Source organism: Cydia amplana, chromosome 24 (genome assembly GCF_948474715.1).
Source record: "Cydia amplana chromosome 24, ilCydAmpl1.1, whole genome shotgun sequence".
Lineage (NCBI taxonomy): Eukaryota > Metazoa > Arthropoda > Insecta > Lepidoptera > Tortricidae > Cydia > Cydia amplana.
The window spans coordinates 3096604-3123409 of NC_086092.1; the positions used below are offsets into that span (position 1 = coordinate 3096604).

General features: G+C 36.2%; 1 protein-coding gene across 11 annotated transcripts in view; it reads left to right on the forward strand.

Moving 5' to 3' along the window:
* The window catches only part of LOC134659129 (phosphatidylinositol 4-phosphate 5-kinase type-1 alpha), a 91281-nt gene extending 64844 nt beyond the window's left edge, over window positions 1-26437 (forward strand). For 5 of the 11 annotated variants that reach the window (XM_063514741.1, XM_063514743.1, XM_063514745.1 and 2 more), the window contains 3 exons: window positions 2215-2289; window positions 9098-9136; window positions 12386-13902. In XM_063514741.1, the coding sequence (XP_063370811.1) occupies window positions 2215-2289; window positions 9098-9136; window positions 12386-13896 (1625 nt within the window). In that variant the 3' untranslated portion in view covers window positions 13897-13902. Of the gene's footprint in view, window positions 1-2214; window positions 2290-3752; window positions 5025-9097; window positions 9137-12385; window positions 13903-15804; window positions 16019-16513; window positions 16621-18560; window positions 18683-20769; window positions 20921-26338 lie in introns of those variants that run through there. The other 6 variants (XM_063514751.1, XM_063514747.1, XM_063514748.1 and 3 more) reach the window with 5 other exon arrangements.
* Window positions 26438-26806: the final 369 nt, after the last annotated feature.

The following is a 26806-nucleotide window of genomic DNA, read 5'->3' on the forward strand; positions in this document are numbered from 1 at the left end:
TGTATAGTTTGGATTGTCGTTGTGCGTTTTTGAACACAATGATGTTATATGTTTAATATAATGAGAAAATGAATGCAGTGTTTGTAAACACGTTGACGAGAAATTAATGTTAATTGGAAAGCTTGATATAATTTTTAGCACCCCTAGCACATGATTGGCGCGACAGTATCTCGCGGCGAGATAGATTATCCGTCTTTTTCTATGTTAATAAAAGAGGGTCGGGTAGTATATCTCGCCGCGAGATACTGTCGCGCCAATCACGTGCTAGCCCGGCTGATGCGTTAGTGAAAAGTTGTTTTAAAGTGAAATATTTCGTATGTTGACGTATCATTTTATCGTTCTCTTGCTAACGCGTATAACAACAAGTATAAAACAAAAACACCAAGAGTTACAGTCACCAGCAATAGTTGCTAAGCGGGCGAGGTGTTCAAAACTACCTTGACGCGCTCTTATTCTCTTAACAATAAAGTCGCGTCAAGATAATTTTAAACACGTCGCCCGCTTATAGTTCGTTTTTTTTAGCATTAGAAAGAACTTGAAAGAAGATAAGCACTTTTTAAAAATCAATAACTATTACTTATGAAAGCAGAAGACTATAAAAGATCGTATTAGATTCATAATTGTTACATATTTACCGTAACTTATTTTTAAAATGTGTTTTTCAATTAAAAGACACATCAAGATTGTTTACCAAATTTCTAATGCTAAAAAAAACGAAGTATAGCAACTGTTGCTGTAAGATATTTTTGTATCTCATATCATATAGAATGACGTGCCCGCAATAGATAAAATTTTTAAGGGGCTCACTGATAACAGTCGGTCGGACGGTATCGGCATGTCAGTTGTTCGGAACTGTAAACTTTTTGTTCTATCTGACAGCCCGATACCGTCCGGCGGACTGGTAATCAGTGGGCCCCTTAAGGCATGTAAATGTGTTATAAACATCACTGTCTCGTCAACGGAAGAAACCTGATAGACAATGAACTAATCTACTCGCGTTTACTAACCACACTTTAATAATTTATATCAATGTGTTTAAATCCAATCTCGGTCTTATTCCCAATCGCTAGACATCCAACCATGGTCGTAGCTAGCTACCCTGTTTGGTATTATGTCAGTTGTCATTCCCCCAAAGATCAGTATTGAGTGTTTTTGCTGCGCCAGACGCCATTTTGTGATTGATTGTATAACTTTGATGAAAAAGGGTAAGAAAAATATGAAAAATACTGGTTATATCGAACACCAACGACAATATAACTGTCATAAGTTCCGTTAGTTGATCAATCCAAATGTCAGATAAACTGATTTTATAACCATAGGAATCATGGATTTGGAAATATATAGCAAACGGTACATTTATTTTGATAATTTTAGGCTAATTTTACTCATTTTGCTGCTTGTATTATGTATAACTGTAACATCGATTAGGAAGTAGACATAAATCTACCTATTTTCAAAATAGTTACGTTAAAACACTTACCCTTTTTTTATTGAAGTTTCTTTCTTCTATTTTCCAACTCTCATTCTCCTGTCTTTCAATCGTCTTGAAATATTTCTGTTGAGCATGGTTTTTCGAAACTTTATTTTTATTTATTTTTTAGACTAAGGTATTTTAGGCTTTCTGCCTATTTTTTTAATTTACGCAGCGCCTTAACTTCACGGTTTTTTGAGCAATGCTTCTTTTAATGAGCATTTTAGAAGTTTTATTTAATCACACATTCTAGCTAATGTTTAGATTGTTTTTTATTGCATTATTGAGGTGTTTTTATTAGATTGCTTTTCAACTAAGTACAATAATACAAAAATACACACATAAATGTGTGTCTATTTTGGTTGCAAAATGTTTTTTTTTGTGATAAAAATTATTCAATGTTGTAAAAAAATGATTTTTGAAATAGCAATCATTAGAACATCTTAGTAATATGTAAGAATGAGCTTCATTTATTTGTATGAACACTGAAAGACTAGATATAGTCGTATTTCCTTTTCTTCAAGGATCACGTAAATTATTAAATTATTTACGCTGCTTAGCCACTTGAAAATATGAGATTTTTTTACTAATAATCTTTAAAATCCGATATTTTTAGTTCCCGCAGTTTTTAACTGTCGACCACCGTACAGGGTCAAGTGTTTATAGTATTTAGTTCTCGGCTCACAGCGTTCATACAATAAATGAAGTAAAGTTCATATAATAATGATAATTTGTATGTATAGCCCTGAAACACTCGCCTTCGAAGAGGAAAAGCATCAGTAAGCCGGTGAGGCCGCAGGAAGAAATCGACACGCCAGGTACAACTTTTTAATATACATGGTGATCATGTTACACCCTGTGTTCATGTTACACCCTGTGTTCATGTTTCACTCTGTGTTCATGTTACACACTGTGTTCATGTTACACCCTGTATAACATTGATTTTTTTAGAGGGATTTGTGACTGAAAGCGTTTGCTCACATTTTCTCTTTATAATGAGAGAATTTTCACTATAAAAAGTTGTTTCTTTTTACACGATTTCAGTACAGTTAAACGGTTTAAAAGAAAATTTGGTTAGAACCACTGCTAAAGGAACATTCAGCATTATATAGATCAGCGGTCGGCAACCTTTTAGCAGCCAAGGGCCACATAGTAGTTAACGAAGTTGTCGAGGGCCGCACTTTGTTAATATTTTTGACTAGACTAGACATTATCGTTTGTTAATATTTACAAAATAGCCAGGGAGGCTCGGGCCGCAAGTGACAGGTTCACGGGCCGCATGCGGCCCGCGGGCCGCGGGTTGCCGACCGCTGATATAGATAGTGTCGGAAGAAGTGGCCAAATATATCGGTACAAAACCTTATTTCTATTAGTAACACGTGTTGCGATATATTTGGCCACTTTGGTCGTCATTATTAGTTTTTTTTTAATCTATATTTTTTTCTGAATTAGATTAGACTGTTAAAACATATTTATTAGCAACTGGAGCAGACGTTTTCAGTATTTGGATTAGGATCGTTCATCAATTTTATCATACAGTTTTAAATGAATCGACTATTGTTGTGTACCTAGATGAATAAATGTGACGTCCCAAAGGTACCTTATGGCGGTTGGCGCTTACGCTATTATTAACGCCGCTCCAATATTATTGCGGCGCTATGCGACGTAAGCGCCAGCGGCCATAAGGTACCTTTTACCGTGGAACGTCACAAATGTCATTTTTGTGACGCGTATACATTCCGAAATTTTCGATGGGATCATGGTGGTTTATTTGTTGGGTTGTTTAAATATGTGAAGCGTTTATGTCTCGGTAAATTTAATAAACACGATTTTTACTACAATTTAAAAGTGTAATTCATGTAAAAATGAATTTTTTTTTTTAATTGCAAGGGCAAGTGCTATATAATTGTTTCTTTATTTGTTATATTAATACGTTTAACGTTTTCTTTTATATAGTGTGATGTATATTGTTTTATATACATATTATTTTTAAGTCGATTCATTTCAAAACCTACCCATGTCACCTACTAACCCTTAATGTAGTTACTTTTTATTTTTTAACTGTAGTTTGAACCCCTCCTAACAGTGAATGCAAATGGTACCCATATATTATTATACATTTCAGTTTATTTTCTCCCCTCCCTTCCCCACCCCCTTTTTTCTGAATTAGTTTAAATTAAAAATGGACGTTCGCGTGTGTTGTGGCAACCAGCATGGAGTGCGGAAGAATAAACTGAAATGTACCAAAAAACTACACTAAATATCGCCTACTGTTACACAGGACGAAAGTACAACAAACCTATCAAAGACTACAACCCAGAGCTGATGAAGGACCGCCTCTCGCCTAGGTCTTCCCTAAGATCTAGCCTCAGCGACTTCACGGATACCACCATATCTACCTGGAATCAGAGACACCCCCAAATACCCACTGAGTACCCTTCAGTATTATCTGACAGACTCAAAAACTTGGATAGAGATCGCTTCTTCCAGCGTAGAATAGATTTCGACACGTCAAACTTAAATCCAAGGGATCCTGGTCCGTCATACTTAGACAATGTTTATAGAGCTACAGTCCAAGATAGAATGGACAGCCTATCAGCACAATTAACTAAAGTACTCAGCACAGGCGCGGGCAGTTCTCATATAAACGGAAGCCTAGCCGACAGCGGAATACAGACAGACAATACCAGCACGAGCGTACCTCAAATATATATAGAAACGCAAGTACCAGGCAGTCCTGTCAAGATTCTCAAAGACGCAGCAGTCGATACTAGAAACGAAAATAATCTACAAGACATACCTTTCATTGATGACGACGAAGATCTAAGTAAAAGACGTTTCGTTATAGAAAAACATAAATCCATGTCCAACATACCGGAAAATTTAGAAGATGAAACGGTAGTCGAGAGACTATCGAATAGCTACAATCGATCCAAATCACCATCTTTCATAGAAAAATTCAAGAAATTCTTCACCGACATCGGACTAGTTAAAGCTGACGGCGCTGATATAACCACAGAAACCAGTAACCCTAACACATTGCCTAAGAGTCTAAACTCTAGTTATAGAACCAGGAGCGTAACACCTACCAGGAGTTTAGAACCGCGAGAGGCATCAACGTTACCAAAAGACATGAGATTCAGGAAAGTACGGTCGACGCAAACTGTTTACATCAGACAAGAATCTCCCGTATCTATTAAGAAAGACGCAGAACAACAAACTCACGTGTCAGTTGTCAAACTGAATGGAAACGAGTCTGAGGAAAATGAGAAGGTAATCAGAGATGTAGTTTATATTAAGAGTATCGAAAAAGCCGAGATATATAGCACCAATGATAGTGGTAGCACTATTATAGTAGTACCACCAGCTGACTGAGTGAGACTTATGTTTCACTATGTCGGTATAATATTGTATGTTTACTGCTGTCATGTGTTTTTAACACTTGACAGACAAATTGACGAATGTAATTGACACAATTTCGAACGAACTGTCAAGATTAGGTTTGAGGTATTCTAGACAGAAGTACGGATTGGTGAATGTGATTTGTATGAGGAAAAAGGACTTTGGGCAATGTTATGTAGTTAATGTTTTCAGTGAAATTAAGTCAACCATATTTTCAAAACTCATAAATTATTAAAATTGTAAGGATAAGTGAAATCACTGAAATCAGAAAAAAATTTACCGTAAAAGCTTTTTTATACAAACAATATGTCTTCAAAGCGCAAACATAAAGCACATATTAGATTTGCATTATAATGTATTCATGGAGCACAAACTATTAATCCTGATATTCTATAAATAAATACCATAGAGTTGCCGTTGCTGTATTCGCTCAAATCTGAACCTAACGTACTCGATCGAGTGAATTACTATTTTATGTACTTGTAACAGAGTTCAAAATACAATGACAAGCGAATAAAGATAAAATCCTGGTCACGGCACCATTTATTGTAACGTTTATTTTATATAGTTGATTAATTTACCTAGTTACCTCCATAATACTGTATTAACCTTTTGGCCGCCGGACCTAGTCCGCAAAGACGCTCACTCACACGCCAGAGCAAATTTTAAGTAAACAACTAATCAAAAGTTTAGGGATTGCAAATAGTGATATCGATATTTACAATTTATGGTAAAAATCTTCTCAATTTGGCTTTGTTCTTATCCAACTTTAATTTATTTCGAAAATGCCAAAAATTAACATATTTTTTACACACGACAATGTTAAAAATAAAGGTCTTTATCATTAAAAACAACCACTAAACAATATCGATTCATGACGTAATATCACCGCACTAGGCTGTACAAGAAGTCGTTTATACAAGACAACGGCGCGCATGGACTGTCCGCAGTGCAGACCGACAAGGACTGTTTCCGCGCGGATTAAGTAATAATAGTCTCTAGGTCAACGGCGTAAGCGCTTGTCGGTACGTAAACTTTATAAGCGTAACGTTAGAGCCGCGCATCGTGTGTCGATAATATAAATGTAAGTACCGGAACTGCATTGGGGAAAATTGCACATGGGTTAATTGAATTGTCAAAGAGTGAAGAACAATAATATTGGAAAAGGGTGGGGATCGGAAATGTTCGGGAATGCATGTTTCACATTCGACATGTTCCTTAGATGAGCTTCTCAGTTCCCGTATTACATCCTCCCTACCATGACAATTTTTCGTCAATTTCAAATATATAACATTCTCATAGTTAGGCGACACTGACTATATAGTCCTAGCGTCCGCCTGTACCATTCTTGTGCGAAGCGGTCACTGCAGGGTATCACTACACTATCATCTTAAAATGAATCTTTTGTTCTGCAAATAAACCACAAGGACAGATTTACTTGTTTGACTCTACTATCAACAGCTGAAGAAGCTCCCTGAACTTCAGCTATTGTTAATGCCTGTCTCTCTCGTCTCGTTTTACGTATTCTAGTTACTAGTTACCACCAATTGGCATTTAACAAGTGTTCAAATGCTTAAATAAAACCAGATTTGCGATTTGATATTTATTTTGAATATTCTCATATCGAGTTAACATTCCCATCCCTAGCTGTCTTGTATACAAGACAACGGCGACGAGGAACAAGAAAAACATTGAAATCTGGAGCAATTTTTTTGAGAGCCTCATTATAAAAGAATGGATTTCTATAGCTGCAATAAATGCAATTATTAGTTAAACAAGGACCGAAAACATTAACATGAGTGTAAAAAAATATATAATTGATATTTTTTCCACATTTACCGAGCGGTTGAATTTTTGTCTTGTATACAAGACAGCGGCGCCAGTGTATCGTTCTATCGTTGTCTTGTATACATGCCAACGGCGGTCAAAGGGTTAATCGTATCAGTTCTATTATCTTTACTCAATGTTATTAGTTTTTTGACAATGGTTTTAATAAACATGGTAAATAACGCCGATATTAACACCACATATAAATATACATTTGAGTAAAATATACATTTTGAAGCATTTTCCTCACAAATTGACAAAACTTCTGTAACACCAAAGACTGAAATTTCACAAAAAGGGTTCTTTTCAGAGGTTCTAAGTAGGTTTAGACAGTTTCTTCTGTACCATACTGCCCCGGTCCAACTGATGTTGTCCTATTTTATTTAATATTGTCATGTATTTGACAACATTTAGTAGGTATATTTAATGTTTTAATTAAATTGATGATGAATTACGACGATATAATATTGTTTTGTTTCGCTGTTGTTACTAATAAAACGGTCCAAATCGGAATAATCCCGCGAACACATGAAAATAAGTAAAATTTAACTATTACGCGATAAATCCGTTTCAAAAATGTTTGTAACTTGGTCATACATTGAATAAAATATGGCTCAATATGCATTGAAGACATTCCTTATTTTTTCGAATGAAAAGTATTGGTAATGTCGCAAACTAATCATGTATTTAATGAGAGTAGCTTTCGAAATATGAATCAGAGAAATGAAATTGTCTTATAATCTAGAAATTGATAATTTTTGTAACAATATGTTGAAGTTTACAAAAATCTATTTTTAATGGCGCTACTCTATGGTTAAGTCCAAATGAAATGTGAATCGTCAATTTGTTCATATTTTTTATTGTTGCTGTATTTAAGATATTATGTGAATAATTATGATTATGACAGTCGATATAATTACGTTTGCGTAGATTATTAGAAAGAAATTGTATGTATATAAAGTTGTAATAAAAGATGATTTAGATGAAATACTTGTTTTTTTTTCATCCATAATTCAAAAAGTAAAGTCCATATTCGAATAATAATTACTTTTAAACAGAGCATTTATCACAAAAAATATCCTGTAAGTAACATTGGTTTTTATTTAGCAAAATATTATTATGTTCACAAAAACTAAAATAAAGTAGCACGCAATTGCACCAATCGCCTTTGGATCCTACGTATATGGGCATACTCACTTAACTGTGTATAGTCGCCATCAGATATATCGGAGCGGCCAAGGTGTTCACAATATCTGAACACGCACTCTAACGCCTTGACAATAGAGGCGTGTTCAGATATTTGACAGCGCCCTGGTCGCTCCGATATATCTGATGACGACTGACCAGTAACAGCCGGTTAGCAATCAACGCAATCGTCACAAAACTGACGGTCAATGTCAAATCCCATGCATTTTGTCAGGAATGTGAGGGTTAGACGTTACTGAAACACGACTTAAGTCGCGCTTTAAAGTACAAGTTAAAATGAAATTGCCCATATTAAGAAGGTATCAAAACCAGAATTCCTACGTATTTATTTTACTGTACATAACTGAGCAACCCGTGAGTGGAATGAATTGAAGGGATGTTTACAAAAACAACATAACTGCTTAGAGCGGTTGACACTTTTTTAAGAACATTGTTAATCGTTTCAGGTGTCAACCAGTGTAGTCAGTTATGTTGTTTTATTTGTGTAAACATCCCTTCAATTGTTTGACAGAATATTTCTTTAAAGACCAAGGTCCTACCTATAGTACCTATTCAGTTCGATGTCATTTAAACCATGTTCAATTGGAACAGAGTCGCTTTTGCTTTGTTTCGTTCAATTTTCAAACAACGCAAAATCAACTCTATTTCCTACAATTTAGGTTCAAATTTCAGTGACAAATTTTGGATGTTTGGTTTGTATGGCTGGGCCATAGGAGGATATAATATTAAATCCACTTTCGATACACGCTAACGCAGATCAAGTGCAAGTGTCAAATGTTTGTTACAATATGTTATTAAATTAAGAACCATAAAACCTAATATTATTTCAATAAAAACTATAATCTAATAACATGATTTGTCTCAGATTTTTACTCTGAAAATGTTTGCCTATGACCTTTAAAATTAAAATTAATCTCACCCAAAAGAAACGTATTGGAGTGTATTTTGGACCGTAGATAGCTTCTCCTATTGGAAATTAGTTTCCAAAAAGGGTAGTTATTATTGCAATGCTTTATTTCTGATTTATACCAGCATTTCTGGAAGTAAAATAACCCAATGAAAATTCTGTCAAACAATACATACAAAAATCCCGTCACGACCCAATCCTAAGCTTTATGACATATCATGGCTTGCTATAAACATATATATTATGATGTATATATTTATAATTTCACGCTACTATCGGATTAGGAGCGGCCAGCTCAAGCGGCGTGGCCAGCACGAAAGCAGGTGAGAAATATTAATTTTATATAAATATTTAAGTATATTATACCTTTATATATAACATAGTAAAAATATAAATTCCATGTAAAACATATGTATAAAAAAATTCAAGCCAGCAAGCGAAGGTGTTCTTATTAGCCGCTCAAAGCGTCCATTTTGTTGAGGGCATTTACTGAATTCATAGAAAAAATTTAGTATAAATATGTGAATCTAATAAACATGGTAATTAAAAAATGGCTAACCTATTAGTCGTTCTTAACTACATTACTTAACGTTTGATAAAAAAAATAATTATTATTAATGAAATATGGAAAAACCATAGACTATAGGTAGGTGCCGACAAGAAGTTTCTTTCTTTTTCTTTCTTTATCTCTTTCAACAATGTTGGCTCTTTGAAATCCCTAAAAGTGATGATTTCGAAAAGAAAAGAAAAGTTTGCCGACCCTTGGATTAATTTCTCGAAATTAGCGAATAGCAATTAATATCCTTTAATGCTTTTATATGGGTAATTGGTTGATGCTTCGCGTCTTCTGCTTTTGCTGAGCTTTAAATTATTTATAGCAAAAAATTTAAAAGTCTAAGTCGACGGGGGTATGTATGTTATGTATGTTGGTTCGCTCTGTGTTGTTTATGCTGCGTTCCACCAGAGCATTAGTGTAACGTTACTGACGCTACTCTTGATTTCTCTGATGAATGATAGCAAGTCGAATTTTAGTCTGACACTGTTAAATTATTAGATAGACAATTAGTCATCAGTGTCATCACACAAAAGATCGTCTTCCTAATCGATTTTCAGAATTATAAAAAAAGTTGCGATACAATGGTAATTTTTTTTCGCAATCAGGGCCAAAGATCTGTACGGATATGATGGTCGTTCTTGTCTACGTGACAGCGTGATAAAACGGTGTCCGTCACTTTCTTTCCCACGGTGTTAAACAGTGACAGTTATTTTATCACGTGGATAAAGATGGATAAAGCTATCCATAATAGGCTGGCAGGGCACTATTTTTTTACAAACCAACCTGGACCGCCGAGTACCTACCTATACGTTTTCCTTTATCCATTTCCGTGAAATTAAAAATTAGCATTTCCCAAAGTTGTGTAAATCAAAAAATCCAGGACATATTGTTTTGATTTTAGTTACTAAATATGACAATGATATGAACATATGAACAGAATATTTTAGAGATGTGTCCATAATGTCTATATAATAGGGGAAACTGGGGAGGGTTGATCACCCCTTTTGTTTTTAGCATACATTTTCTTAACTATTTGTAGTATTGAAAAACTTTATAGACCATACGATTCAGAATTTATCTCTTCATTAATAGTTTGAATTAGAACAGATTTGTGCAATAAATTAGACCATTATTTAATGAAAACCCATACTGTTGACTTTTACCATGTGTCCCCTATGTAAGGGAGACTTGTTTACCCCTGGTCGGGAGCCTTGATCCTAGGGGGATCAAGTGACCCTGGTTCTTGGGACACATGGTAAACAGATTTTTACCATGTCTCCCCATACCAGATTCTCATTAATTATATAACTCGGATCGCTATTAGCAATGCATCTATAATTTGTAAAATACACAGCAAATATATATATATTGCATCTTCCATGCTTTGAAGTTGTATTTCCGGTAATCAGATGTCTAAGCCGAAGGGATCAAGTCTTCTAGATTTGGGGACACTTGGTAAAAAGATTTTAAGCGGCAATGTCATATTTCGAGGGTAGTATCTACATTAATTTATTCACTCTATCTACAGAAAATTAATATATGAAGATATCAAACACATATTAATCCATAATCTTATACTTTAAAAAAACAATGTAATCGTATTATCCATAAAACAACATAAAATAGGGAATCAATTTTTGAACCAAAAAAAGTTAAAAAAAAAACAAAAATCTAAGTTATTAACATAAAATTTCTTGTAACAAGCTAATTTTTTTAAAGTTATTATGAAGGTATTTTTAGCGTCAGATACCTACAGCAATTTTAAATTTTTTACCCATCTCTGGTCGTTATTGTTTACTATAATAAATAAGTTTAGAAATTTACTGCTCACGTTTCGAGGACGGTGTTTGAGCTGCATAATCCTAAAATCCTTTCTATGGACCGTCGGTTCTATAGTACATAAGGTCGGAAAGCTATTGAAATAGCATATATTTCATCCATAAAAACAAATATCGCCGGTTGAAAACCAAATATCGTTATAAGTGTTGTTTGTCGACCGAGTGCGGGTAGTTCGTAAAATGTTGATGTCAACTTTAGTTAGTCTTTTCAAAGGTCACGTGGATAGTTCCGTTTTCGGAGTTCGGAGTCGGTTGTATAATTAAAAACTGAATTATACGCCATTAAATCCCGTTTTAATAAACAATAATGAGTCAAAAACCTTGAAAGTTTAAATCAGTGTTTCTCTGGTCGTACTTTTGCGGCATGATTTACTAAAGAAAAGAAAATATTTATGATAGCTCTATGAATCATTTTGTAAGTAAATTTATTACAATGTATACTAGATCACTTTGGGGGTGACATGATCCCGGAATCATATCTCCCCTGAAGAAAGAGACAAAGTCTCCCCATACATAGTAAGATTATAAAACGTGCCGTACTCGAAACGTGTGTTCGCGTATATCAATGTAATCCAAGTTAATCATCACTTCAATAAACAACAAATAAAATAAGCACACTCGCTAACATCATTTCCATCTCATATTATAAAATAAATCCAGTTAAAGCTTACCGAAAATTGAATATAGTACGCAGAAAATCTTTCACCGTCCGCCATTTTTGAACCACTGACTTTTTCGATACAGTGCCATGACAGAACGTGAAGTTAGGAACGAATGAATGAGTGTTACCAGTGCAAAAAAATGTATCTCGTTTGGTTTGATTAAAAATGAAGTTTACCAAGTGTCCCCTAGGGATCGACCCTCCCCACCCTCACCTATATATTGCTATGTGGCTAAATGCCAAATTGTAATTTATTGTCATAAATTCTGGTCTTTTCCATGCTGCTATGACCTATCGGATCTTTACTATTGGGTATCACTTTGATTATTTCACCTTCCTCACAATGCATGTACACACTAACGCACCAATACAAATTCATTCACGGTCAAGCTCAAAATAAAAAATATAAACTCAAACATGTAATTTTGGACATGTAAACTTCCGTACAAATACGTATATTAAACACTGTGCCAAATATCAATAAAACTTTTACTGTATAAATCGCTTTTTAATTCAGTCTCACTGTCTGACGTCACAGCGCATTTTACGCCAACGTCAGTGACGTCACCGGTGTCAACTGCAGCCAAAACAGTCCAGCAGACCGTTAAAACGACATCGGTCTCTGAGCCCGACGTAGCTTTCCCAGCTGTATTAAAAGGCTCTACAAAACAAAGAGTTCCCCCGCCCGTTCCGCCCCGAGGCTCTCCTAAAGCCAAACGCGGCGGCGGCAACACCCAATCCAGTATTGACGCAAAAGGTGACTATCATTTAAACATTTCCGTCGACGACATACCGCCACAGACACCGATCACCAGTAGTGATGATGATTTTGTGTTCTACGGGCATGATTTTAAGTTCAAACAGCCTGTTGCATGTCATGTACCGCCGTCTATATCTGACCATTCCGTTAGAGTGACCAAGTTAGTTTCCTCTAACTCTTTCTTAGATTTTGCCGAAGAAGGAGAGAGTATTACTCAACGATCTCATCCAGGAAAAGATCTTATAGCTCAAACCACCATGATGGCTAAGTTTAATATCGATAAAACTGTAAGAGAGCATCTAGATTCTGGAGAATACGATGATACGTCGTTCACAGAGTCGAGCAGTGAAGATCAGATTGTGGTCCACGAACTTTTTGATGAAGTTGATGAAACTGATAATGACAAACCACCAGAGCGACAAGTCAGGCAATCTAAAAGTCCTTCGCAGTTTATTAAAGGTGTTGTTACTAAAGTAGGAGACAAATTTACGAAAAAACCTCAACCACCAAGAAATACGGACAATGTTGAAAGAGCTAGTGTCCATAACGTAAAGTCTTCAGATTTAATCGTTGCAGCTAAGACTTTGAAAAAGACGCCGCGTTCAGATAAAGATTTAAATAAACAAAGTATTCAAGAGGAAGTAGAACCAAGAGCAGACAAGAATGGAGCTAAAGCTGGAATTATGTCTGGATTAACGAAGAGGTTAAACTTCAACCAATCGAATAGAGATAAGAATCGACAAGAAATAAAGAAACCTAAACCTAAGATTGAAATAAAGACATATTCGGAAGAACACTCCAGAGGCATGACAAAAGACGAAGTAGTATGTCACAAGAAAGCTAAAACTAAAATAGATATGTTTCAAAAACACATTCTTAAGGTTCAAACTGATTCTGACGACAGCTCAAGGAGAAGTTCCTTTTCGTCTTCCCAAGACAGTAAGCGTTCTGGTAACGTTTTAGACATTATCAAAACTGATCTGAAAGTAAAAGAGACGAAAAGAATATTCGAGCCAATTGAATATAGCCATGGCAGCTCGAGTTCTATCGATAGAAAGGTTTACTCTTTAAACACCACGGCAATTGGCCCCGTTGTTTCGAAATCTTACACTGGCAATGTTCATGATAAAATAAAGAAGTTTTCACAAGAGACATCTTCAGAAAAACCTCCCGACAGAGTGCCAAGAAAGAAGAAGGGAAGCTTCAAAAAGAGATCTGATAAGAGAAAGATATATCGAATGAAGAAGGATATAGAAGAAGTGCTGTAATGAAATAAAGTAGAGTGTGAGAGAGTGGATAAGATAAAAATAAAGATAAAAGATAGTTTATTCAAGTAGGCATAATTACAATGCGCTTATGAACGTACACCTCTGCCTCGAGAAGATTTAAATCCCCCCTCAATTGGAGGAGGGTATCCCAATATGGGACCGGCAACAAACTCGGCGGGACACATCTTTTCAAAAATAATTACATCTTATAATTAACATGCATTACGAGAAAATAAGGAAAAAAAAAATACAATGATATGTCATACAACAAAGAAATATAATAATATAGATGACAGATGAAATTCTTTAAATTGAAATAACGCTATTCTGAATAAGGATTTGGCGTAAAAAAAGATTTCAATGATGAATTAATAGACCGATTTACTAAATGTTTCTGATGATGTAGAAATAGTTTTTCCTTAGCTTGATGTAGATTGTGTTGTGATTTGCAATTATTTAAGAGCTATTAACTGCCAATAATTGTCGAGTTACCTATAATTACTTATTCTAGCGTATTTTAGAAATCATTTGTAATCTTAGTTTACGCAATCACATCATCATTTATTCCTACTCCATGACAATGCAAGTTTGCATCAAGTTGCAACCAAATTCTTATGTAGCTTAAATATATTAGTTACGTAAAAAGTTTCCTTTATTATTTTTTAATTTAATTATTTTATATGCCCTCCCCAACATCCATATTTATCCCATACCTACCAATATCTGTTGCTTCGAGATTCCTAGAACATATAAGTTTTTAATAATACTTATTTTATTTATTTAGCATGATTTATTTTGGAAAATCTTATGTCGTTAGTATCGTAGATTTGCTACCCAACAATATCTATCCACACCTAACGATTTCACTGAATCTACTTGATCTAATACAGTTTCCCTAGCACCCAACACATGTATCTAGATTCTAGAACTGCTAGTTTACCAATAAGACCTAACCTAAACTACAATACAACCATCCCCAAGGGAGCGTGCAGCGTGACGTCAAGCTTCAAAATCAGATGCCGTGGGTTCAACTTCAACTTCAACATTTATTCAGCAAATAGGCCACAAGGGCACTTTTAAACGTCAACATTGAATTTACATACAAGCAAAAAAAAAATACAGCAACTACCAATTAAAACTAGCGTATTACAATTACTAATAGAGATGTTTAAGGTCTCTTAATGTCGAATTCAGCCAGCAGTTTTTGAAAAGTCGTAGCGTTTTTTTAGATCACAATACGGTTGCCGAAAAATATCTAGCAATCTTAAGCCTTTTCTCTAGTAACTGCATCGATTCGAAACTTAGTTGAACAACTTTTGCTCGATAGAAAAAATCACATCACAACGCATCATTAAAAAGCTAAAAAAATATGAAAATTGCTTCCAAAAGCGCAATTTTATTTTTGATCGTACTTATACATAGTTTCCTTTTTTTTAAATTACTAATAAAAACAGCGAGCTACGGACCTGATCTCACCGCATCTTCAAACAGCGCGCAGTGCGGCCGCGCATATATTGTCATTTGTTTATATAACATGGACGCCACGCCGCACGCAATACCTACCGTTCAGATAGCATAAACACTCGCTTCCATTGTCGTATATCTCAGTACGGGTCTTACGGGCACTAAAAACGGTACTAGTTCAGCGATCACTCACGAATTCGAGCTAATCGTGAAGTCTAACGCAACTACTTGCGACCAATCGCGCACGTGATGCGAACTCATCAACCAATCGCGTTATATCGGTGTCACACCGCTGTACCGGCCCCATTCATATTGCCCATAAGGCCAGTGGTGAGATATACGTGAATGCTCGCTCGAAGTAACGTAAGCTTTCACCACCACCACCTACAAGTACTTAAACACAACGCCAGCCCCAACATCAGTAGTAACGCTAGCTTCCCTCAGCCATGCCGTCGTGTTGCTCGACTCCGCCGCCGCCGTTCGAGGAGCACCCGCCGGCGCGGACGAGCCGGACGAACTCGTCGTCCACCACTTCGTCCAGCGCGTCCGGCAGACGGCGCGGAGCGTCCAGCGCGGCTAGCGTCATGACGACCTCGTCCGCGTCGAGTCTCGCGCTTACGCCGGCCGCGTTGACTAGCGCTAGGAGCAATGAAGCCAGGTAATGACACATACAATACAACATTTTGGAGGTGAATTATACTAAATAGATTTTTAGAAACAGAAAATCGACTTCAAACGAAATTTGGTAGTTTCTATACACTTTCATATACACGACTCGTATATGAAAGTGTATAGTAAGTAATACTGCGGTAAGTATAATAAACAGTACGACTATAAAGCGCGCGATTGTTTTATTCGATAAACGCAGCGTTGAACGCATACGTTAACGGAATCGAACGTCTCTATCACTTGCATATTCGAGCGACAGATAGCCGAGTTTCGATTTCGCGTGTCCCGGGTAGGCCCTTTGTAAACAAACCGCCTTGATGTATCAATGTCATATTTGATTGTCTGTGAAAACTTGTCAAAAACAGATTAAGGTACAGTATGTATAATTAAGTTACTCTATGGTATACTTACGTCGCTAGTGCCGCACTCTGGCGGCAAAACATTGCAGTAATACTCCCTATTCCAAACGACAATTAATTTCCAGTGTATGTTGGACCCCTCCTGCTTCAGTCGAGGGCTCGACACCAACGTGGACTGAAGGAACGCCAAGTTTCACAGAGTCCAGTAGCAGTGAGCAGGGTATGGGCACAGGTACAATCTAACTTCCATTTGGACACCAAGGACCCCTCCTTGGCGGAAGTGTAAGGCCTGAGTGGACGCTCGAAGCGGAGCGTTCGGCGGGGCGTGCAGCGTGGCGTCGGGGTCAGGAGTAATTTGAGCAGCGTACACTAAGGCCGCTCCTATACGCTTGCGTTTGTTTAACATGCACGCCACACGCCCCGCCCCGCTGTACGCACAACAAGAGCGTCCACTCAGGCCTTACACGAAGGGTGTCAAGTTTTGGTGGTTCCGCGGCTGACACTGCGGGGTTGCGTAATGCATCGCAATCATAATGTGATTTTCAGTGTTTAGTTATAGTTATTTTTTTATGCTAATTTTAAGGTATTTATATATGGGCCACTAGTTGCCTGAAATAAAGATTCATTAATTATTATTATTAGAATTGACCTAACTTCTAACCTAACTTCATATTATACATAGAATGGTGCAGGCGTTCGTTTTTTACAAAAACGACTGCCTATTGGCCTTCCAGTGGGACTAGTTCGGGTTCCTTACGATGTTTCCACTGACAATCCAACCTCTAGACTGAGCTTAGGCCAATTAGTTCATGAAACCGATGCTATCAAAAATACGGGGTGCGGGGGGACGAGGTAAGCGAATCCCGTGCCATGATTGGTCCGTTCAAAGACACGGACCAATCACGGCACGGGATTGACTCGAAGATGGAGTAACGCTACCGTATGTGTGGCAGAGGGGGTAGCGCGACTATGCTATGTCTAGACTCTAGAGGTTGGATTGTCTGTGGATGTTTCCCTTCTTTAGAGACCAACTGGTGAAAATTTGTAGCAAATTGGTTACTTCCTCTACTTAAAATAAATTATTTCACACCGTGCACGAAATTAAGCACCAGATAATTATTAGAAAAACATAGATAGCGATAGCGGTTATTTTTAAACACAATTTCTATTTAATAAACCGGATGGAAGTATAAAAAGTAGGCGAGTTGACTGTGACGTCACTACACACGTTTTCATATAAATTCCATATTAGCAAATCGTTTTGACAGTTCTAAAAAAGAAGCTGATTTGACTAGTAGGAAAGTAGCCAATTATTTGATATACTTTTAAGCACGAACCCGGATTCGAACCGACGTCCTGTTTGGGAGCCGCCTGAGTTACCGCTATGCTCCCAGTCATCATTTGTTTGTAATAACAATAATTTGGCCCTTCGAACCGGATCCGAACAACCCGAGGCTTTAGGGCTCACTTAGACGGTGCCAGAACTCGCATGCGAGTTTCATTACATTGCGTCATTTGATCGGTCGGCCGATCTGTTGTAACCTTAATGGTCCGCAATGTAACTAAAATCGTATGCGAGTTCGGTTCGTGCGCCGTCTAAATAAACCCTTATTCTGGTTGACATTTTGATATATAGTGCGTCAAGCAAATCTTGTCAGTAGCAATGTACTGCAAATTAAAGTAGGGTAACACCATGTAGCACTCAAAGAGCAGAATTGCGCTAAGAAAAGCAGCAATGTACATCGAACCAAAACGTGTTTATTTTTCCGCCCTTCATACGTCAGTTCGAGTGAATTATCATAACCTCAAATTTTAGTAATGTTTACCGTCAACGAGCATGATTGTACATTGTAGGCACCTTAGCTTTGCTTGAGGTCATGCATAATCTTGGTATTTAATGGTGACAACAGAAATTTCTCTTGAAATAGAAACGATTCAGAATGTAAACAATAAGATGATGGCTGTCATTCACGATCCACATTCCACAGATAACACACAGATGACACGCGATTTTGGAATTATTCGAACACAGTGTTGCTAACCCGCGATTTTTCAAATTTGCCGCCTTTTACTACTGACAAGATTTGGTTGATCCAGTATATGTTTCCTGAAACTGCTTCCCTAAGTCCCGATTCAGTTTGAATCATGAGTAAAAATCGTGTTACGTTTCAGGCTACTCAATAACCCCCCTCCGCGGCGCCACCCCCTCGGAAGGGCGCCGCTCCCCCCGCGCCCCGCCGCCGCCCGCGCGCACGCTCCCCCCCACCACCATCAACTGCCTCACCAGCGAAGTGGTAAGTTTGACACTATGTTTAATAATGAGGATGTTATTTTTAATAGAATTACGACGAATAGAATCCGTCCACTTTAATAGGTACAAGGGAATTTACCTATCTTGATCGGAAAAAAAAACAAAATGGAATTTCTGAATTGTTTGAAAAGTTTCTGCCAACACAATATAACTTTACGCCCCTAAATAAACTACAGGGGCCCGTTTCTCAAACGCTTGTAGCTTGTGTCACTTTTTGACAGCTTTTGTTCGAAAGGGACTTCCACTTGTATTACAAGTTACAAGCTTTTGAGAAACGGGCCCCAGGTATAGTTTGTCGATTTGTAATAGGCGCCGACGGCTAATACTTTGTCTATTGTTAAGTAAAACCGCACATGCTACTTACATGCGAAAAAGTGTCTTATTTATTCTAATTGGCGCGGGCTAGTCCAACGCTCAAAAAACCAGTGTAGGTACGCTCTCGGATAACGCGCCTTTGTTACGCATCTCGATGACACATTTTAGAAAGACTGGTTCTGTAGCGTTCGACTCGCCGGCACTCAGTAACCGTCAAATGGACCACGCACAGCCTAGAAAAATATTTTTCCATTAGTTCATTTTGAACCTTATTGCAATCTCAATAGAGTGGTAATTCAATAACCGGTAAAAACTTTTAGGCAGGTAGAAGCACGTGCGGTTTCACTTAACAATAGACAAAGGATAAGCCGTTCGAGGCCAGTTCTGAATCGACAAACTATACCTACTAAATAGAAGCAAATGTTGGCGAAAATAGCATAAAAACATCAGATGAACTTAACATGGACGGATTCTATTTTAGTGGCCTTATACCTGACAATCTGAACACCCATAATATTTAGAAGGGTTCATTGACGTATATCTCAGGACGGGCCTCACGTGCACTAAAGATGGTACTAGTTCAGTGACACCACTTACGAATTCGAGCCAATCGTAAAGTAACGCAACTAGTTGCGACTAATCGCGCGCGTGATGCGAACTCATCAATCGGGTTGTAACGGTGTCACACCGCTGTACTGGGCCCATTCATGCCCCATTCTTATTGCCCGTAAGGCCAGTCCTGAGATATAAACGTCAATGGTTATTAGTTGATAATTAAGAATAACTTAAGGTTGATAAGCTTCTTTCTAACTTAACATGCACGACTCATCACACGCTGATGGCAAGTGGCAATAACATAAAACGAACAGTTTAAACATTTAAAAAACCAAGATTCAAGCATCGAAAGTCAACCACGTCAAGTAAACCTTCTCCTTACGCGTGAAAGTGAAAAATGTGAGTCAGAAAAATGTCAGTGCAAACATCATCGTATTTTGGCTTTAGAAAATAGAAAAGCCTCAGATTTCCGAAAAATACATATTAATATATATTAAACTTTGTTTAGGTCCGTATTTACCTAAACAAAGTCTCATCTTAGAGAAATACACAAAATGTTTTTAATCTCAATAAAGGTTTTGTTTTTAAACTGTTCGTTTGAGCTACATCTATTGACGCACGCCCTATACTATCACATTTCTCTTAATATTAACCTCCAAGGAACCTAATGCCCTACATGTAGTACTAATTACTTCAATGTAATTTAAATAATTTTCAATTGTATTTCTTTTGTTTCGTTCGATTTCAAGACAAAAGAAATTTAATCATATTTCCTTCAACATTGATTTCAAATTCAACTGCCATATTTTTTCTATGGTGGGCCTTAGGACGCTATACCTGCGCTATACCTACTGCATTCATATACCTATGCTAACATGCTATATTCCTCTTACAAGTGCCTAAAAATTAGACAAGTTGTGCCAAAGGGCTAAAATTATATCGGCACATGTATGTGGAATTGGTACCTGGGGCCCGTTTCTCAAAAGCTTGTAACTTGTAATACAAGCGATGTCACTTTTTTACAGCTCTTGTTAGAAAGGGACTTCCACTTGTATTACAAGTTACAAGCTTATGAGAAACGGGCCCCAGTTCCGCCCTTTTCTATATATTCCAGTATGTCGTATGACTTGTACTAATGCTATAATCATTATTTGGACGCTGCTTTCATGGTGGGTTTATGTTTATTATTTATGTAAATAGTTGCACTTGAAAGAACGTGTAGAGAATGATTACAAATGATAAATCTCACGTAGTAACGTACGCTTCATTTCGATTTCAAGCGCTAGCTTTTTAGGTTATTTTTCATGCCATTGCGATTTTGAAATATGGGTGCTTCCATTTTAAGGAATGCGGTAATTATATATAGTCCGTCAACCAAATCTTGTCAGTAGCAATGTAAAGCAAACTAAAGTAGGGCAACACTCAAAGAGCAGTATTGCGCTAAGAAAAGCAGCAATGTACATCGAACCACCAGTTTTTTTTCCGCTGAGCGCGCCCTGCGTACGTCAATTCAAATTGTCACTCGCGGTTTATTGAAAAAAATTGAAACATGGACGGACAATTTAAAAGCGATGTTAAAACAATGTTAATCAAAATGATGAACAAATTTGAAGATATCAAAAACAACTGCTTATATTCTCTTTGTTCCCTATCTATGTCTTCTAAGTTTACTAAAATAAAATCATATCAAAATGCAGATAATTAGATAGTGCATATATTTGTTATTTACAATATAATATGCCACTTGTTAATGTAAATTAGTGTACTGTTCTGGATGAATATACCTATATACCTGTGTAATTTTTTTGATTGGTATATATTGTACAATATACATATTAAAAATAAAACAACTGATATTTGGGTGTTTATTTAATTTAAAGGTAAATAAGATAAGGGTCACTTTTCGACTTGGTTGCGTTGTACACGTACATAAACCGCCATAGGTAAGTATTGTCTGAAAAGATACTACCTACTACGAACGCCTTATATTGGGCAAGATTTAATCCTGCAACAAACATGTATGGATTAGGTAGATATTGCGAAAGAACGGCGATATAATCAAGGCTCTTAATACTGTTTAAAAGGTTTACCTTTGTAAATAGTCACAACTGATTGCTGAAAATATTAGAACATGTGGGCCTATGGACGGTTTCCAGGACACAATTTATGGTCTTGTTGGATAGATTTAGGCATACGTTATAATTTTATTTATGCCTTTTAACCCTAAAACAAAAAAACTGAACATAATCTTAAAAGTTCGAAAGAGTTCTTCCAATACTTATCATAACCTCAATTTTTAGTAATGTTTACCATCAACGAACATAATTGTACATTGTAGGCCCCTTAGCTTTGCTTATTCTTATTTAATGTATTGGTATTTAATGGTGACTGCAGAAATATCTCTTGAAACAGAAACGATTCAGAATGAAAACCAAATGAAAACAAATAAGGTGACGGCTATCATTCACGATCCACATTCCACAGATAAAACACAGATGACAAGCGTTTTGGAATTATTTGAACACAGTGTTGCTAACCCGCGATTTTTCAAATTTGCCGCCTTTTACTACTGACAAGATTTGGTTGACGGACTTTACCTAGCTTATTTGTAAAGTGACGCGATTGAAAAAAAAAACAAGATTGTCTATGCCAATCAGTGTCGGTAATAATCGGTTGGCACAACACTTTGGTAGGTTTTTTTTATTGAATGTTGCCATGTATTTGAAAAATAAGTTGTCTCGTTGGACGCTAGAATGCTCTATTATTAGATGCCAAAATTATGGACCCATTTTTGAACAAATGTAAGTGTATCGATTCTCCTAACGTAAATTAGTTTCAGAATAGATTTAGTATACCGATTTGATCCATTATTCGTAAAGGCCTGTTTCATATGCATTTTAATTATATAATTTAGAGTCCCGAATATGGTGTTGTATCGGTTCACTTTTGTAGGTGTTGCCAGCCTAAAAGTTGACTCTTTGAGTACTAGAACTAGAGTTTGTGCAGAAAGAGAAGAGTCGTGGAATGTATGGGGCCCAATACATTTCACGATTCTTCTCTTTCCGAACAGACTATTAAATACCTATGATATTAATATGTCGATGAAGGCTAAAGGCGATTTTATTGTTGGAGTCAGTGCGGAAAGAAAAGAGTCGTGGAATGTATGGGGCCCCATACACTCCACGACTCTTCTCTTTCCGCACAGACTCTATAAGTTGCTCATTCATTTATCTTTGAAAAGCTATGAAACGGGCCTGAAATACTTAGAAATAAATGTTGACTGAATTCGTGTTATCATTATTGTCGACTGATAAATTTGACATCTAGAGCAGTTTAGTTAATTCGAGTTTATTAAACTTAATGTCAAGTTATCGTCTCAGGAACTTAAAATAATAGATAACCTAACAGTTATAAAAAACAATAGCCTTTGTATATGGCTTGGCTGTATGGCCTTTTACTTTGCCTCTTTAAATGCCTACTGACAAAATATGTATAACAAACTTATGTGACAAAAAAAAGAACTATACTTTGTTTACAGCTAAATATTTCAAATAGAACCAGTCATAACGTATGTAATATTGAATCATATCAACTTATTTGCAAAGTACAAAACTTATTGGGTAGCGAATTTTTAAATTTATGTTAAAAGTGTGTTGCCCGCGTTAGTTGACCAATTCTACCATTGTCGGCTACTGAAAAATTATCTGTGCTAGTTTTAATTCTTTTTTAATAACTTATAGACTAATTTGTTTAAGCTGTTTTTTATATTTAAATCAATAAGTAATATAACAATAATTTGTTGATATTTTAAATATAATTTTTGAGTAGCCAGACATGATGTCTTGTTTTTTAAATAAATAATGATTAATAATAAAATCGATGGTTGTTCAAATGAAGCAATCAATTAGCTTAAACATATAATCAGCTTTCTTGTGCGTGTATTATACAGTATCCACTGATCTGTAAGTGTTTTCAAATTAGGGATGCGAAGGATTTCACAAAATCAAACTTTTTTATAAAATTCTTCACTCTTGTATAAAACTGGCTTGATACCTTCACATGTATAATAATTTCAATATCTGTATTAAAACTTATTAACAGAAATGACAAGGGTAAGAACGGAGATACGGACGTAAGAAGGGTAGATATTTAAGGTTAGTTCCAAATTGTAAAAACCCCTTATTTAAGGTGTGTTCCAAATTGTAAAAACCCCTGATTGGTACAAATATTATGTAGTGTAGTTATATTATTTCTGAAAAGTGAAAACCCTTACAGATCAATTATTTCAAGTCATTCGTGTGTATAGTGACCTTAATATTGTTATTGAAATTAAATTTTAATAGCACTTTCATGACAGTTTTGAATGATTCAAGGTTAGTTTCAGACTTATATAGACCGGGATATCAACCTTGATTACCTTTTATATTGTTTTCGAGCTCCCGATATTTCGACGCAGTTACATGCATCTTGTTCACGGGTAACGGGGTGGGTCTGCGTCGAAATATCGGGAGCTCGAAAATAATACTAAACGTAATCACGGTTCATGTCCCGGTCGATATAAATCTAGTACGATCATGGTCGTGACAGACGGGACAGATAATTTTAGATAGTTTATTACTCGTTTCAGAGGACGCTTTTGCGTTTAGGCCCAAAAACACTCACAAGTATTGATAAAAAAAAACTACTGTAAAGTTACACCAGTTAAAAGCTCACAGTACTGCTTGCAGTCATATAAGAGCCGAGAAGACCTATTTGTTAGAGTGAGATAGAGTGAGACTTTGTAGTTGTAGCTCTAACTTTTTTTTTATTAAAACGTAGTGACGACCTCTGGAAAAATGGGCAGTTTTTTAATATTTGATTTAAATAATGTCTACATATACTGAAACTTTATACAGGTTTTTATTTACGTTTTTATTTAGGAAAGGTAAATAAAAAATAAAAATTCATTAAGTTATGCCAGGTAATAAATTATAAATACCTTATATAGTTTACACAGAGTTGCGTCTCTGATCACCTCGACGGTGGCAAACAAGCGCAAGGCCGTTCTCAATGGTGGTGTACACCAGAACTACACCAGAACAAATGCGTTGCCCACCATTTAGAAGTGTTCCAACACATTGCATGACGAGAGACGTGGTTATGTATGGATTCTAGGTCTATAATTTGTCTCTGGCTACATCCATTAAAACATGAACCGCCTAAATTATATTTTATCTGTGGTCACTATCACAACCAAGTAATCTAATGTGTAAAAACTGTTTTGTTAATCGTCGTTGTTACTATTATATCAATATTGTATATTTGTTGTTGTTAACTATTTAATACTTAAGACGATCGGTAGAATAAATATTTGAAATAAATCGAGTTTCCTTAATGCAATACAGAAACACCAAAGCTCTTATTTTAAGCGGGTGGGTATAAATTTAAGTTGCATGATGGTTAACGTAGTCAAAACCATAAACATATTAAACTAATCTTCCTAAATATGAGTAGCATGCATTTGTAAAATAATCGAGACAGTGAAACGTGATAATATTAACATCTGGGGCCCGTTTCTCAAAAGCTTGTAACTTGTAATACAAGCGGATGTCACTTTTTGACAGCTTTTGTTAGCAAGGGACTTCCACTTGTATTATAAGTTACAAGCTTTTGAGAAACGGGTCCCGTGGCCGCTATACGCTGGCAAGCCAACTTTTTCAGTAGAAAAAGGCGAGCAATTGAAAACTTGTATTGGTGATCTATCCTTTGAGCCTACATTGTTCAAATTTGCGCCTTTTTCTACTGACAAAGCTAGGTTGTCAGAGTATATTATATCAATGATATTATATAACCATAGATAGGTTATACTCATACTTGAGGAGCACAAAAATACTTCCATATTTTATTTCTGTGCCTACGAAGAAATCTGTTATTTTTGATTAATTTTCTCATTCCATCCATCTTTGTCACACTCGTTGTTAAACATGAGGTCATCTCTTTCTCTTTCGGCGTGCGGGAGCTCGTTAGCACGTGCACATTTCTCGCTTGTCCAGCCGCGACTAAAGGCAACTTGTCCAATTTGTCACAAGTTAAGAGCTTCAATTTTGGAACGCCTATAACCTATCTTGAGTTATAAATCATTTTATTATATCGCATACGCGATTTCATACAAAATGTATATGAATATTAAAAACCCCAGTGACTTACAAGTTTTACAATTATTTAGTAATTAGAATTTTAGGATATATCTTTGTCACGTTTTGCTAACTCAGTTTATTTTTAATATAATTTATAGGGAATAAAAAAGTCGCCATTTTTTCTTCGCGCCATTTTAGCAGTGTTGCCAAGGCTGCCCTAAAACTACTAAAATGGTAGAAAATGCTTCAAGCTTAAATACTTTGGCTTGACGCCTTTGTTTAATTAAGTGCTTGTTAATTTAATGGTGAGTATTATTACCTTTGTATCATATTTTAATTATCATCAAATAATTTAACAACATAGCAATATCTCGACTATTTACATAAGTCTAAGGGTTATGCAATATTAATCATAAAAACTATTTAAAATGCATGGTAAAGCATGAAAGTTCTAGGAATAACAAAGCTCTATAGGCTAGTTGGTTGACAGTCTAAAACATGATTTTGTACTTATTTTTCATAGTTCACTTTTATTAACTTACAGATTTATGTTCGAGCATTTTGATTCTTTTTCAATTACTGTCACGATTTGACTACCAATCAACTAGTCTCTTTAAACACTTTTTTTGTAATTAAACTATTTTGCATCACAGGTAGAAATAACGCATCTAACATCGGAGACATCAAACATCAAGATATCCACATATGAAGTCCACCAGATGGAGAGTGAACAGAAACTTTGTTGAAAACAATGTAGACATTTGTCTTTCACCCTTTTCCAGCCGTTTATCGACCATATACCCGCGCCAATAGAATTTCAATTTTAGCATTCTGATTTAAGGATCAAATTAGACTTCACTTTCACACTTGTCACTTTGTGTGTGTCTTTTTTACCTTGGCACTTTCGGGAAATGTGACTTGTCATGGATTAATGGAAAAATGTAGGCGGTCAAACAAGTTTGTCAGTAGAAAAAGGCGCGATATTCAAATTTTCTGTGGGACGATAACCCTGCGCGCTTACATTTTTTTTTTAATTTGCTGCCTTTTCTACTGACGAAAATTGCTTGACATAGTATATTTGCACCCTGTAGATTGGTGCGGCCGGGAAAAGGGTTACCATC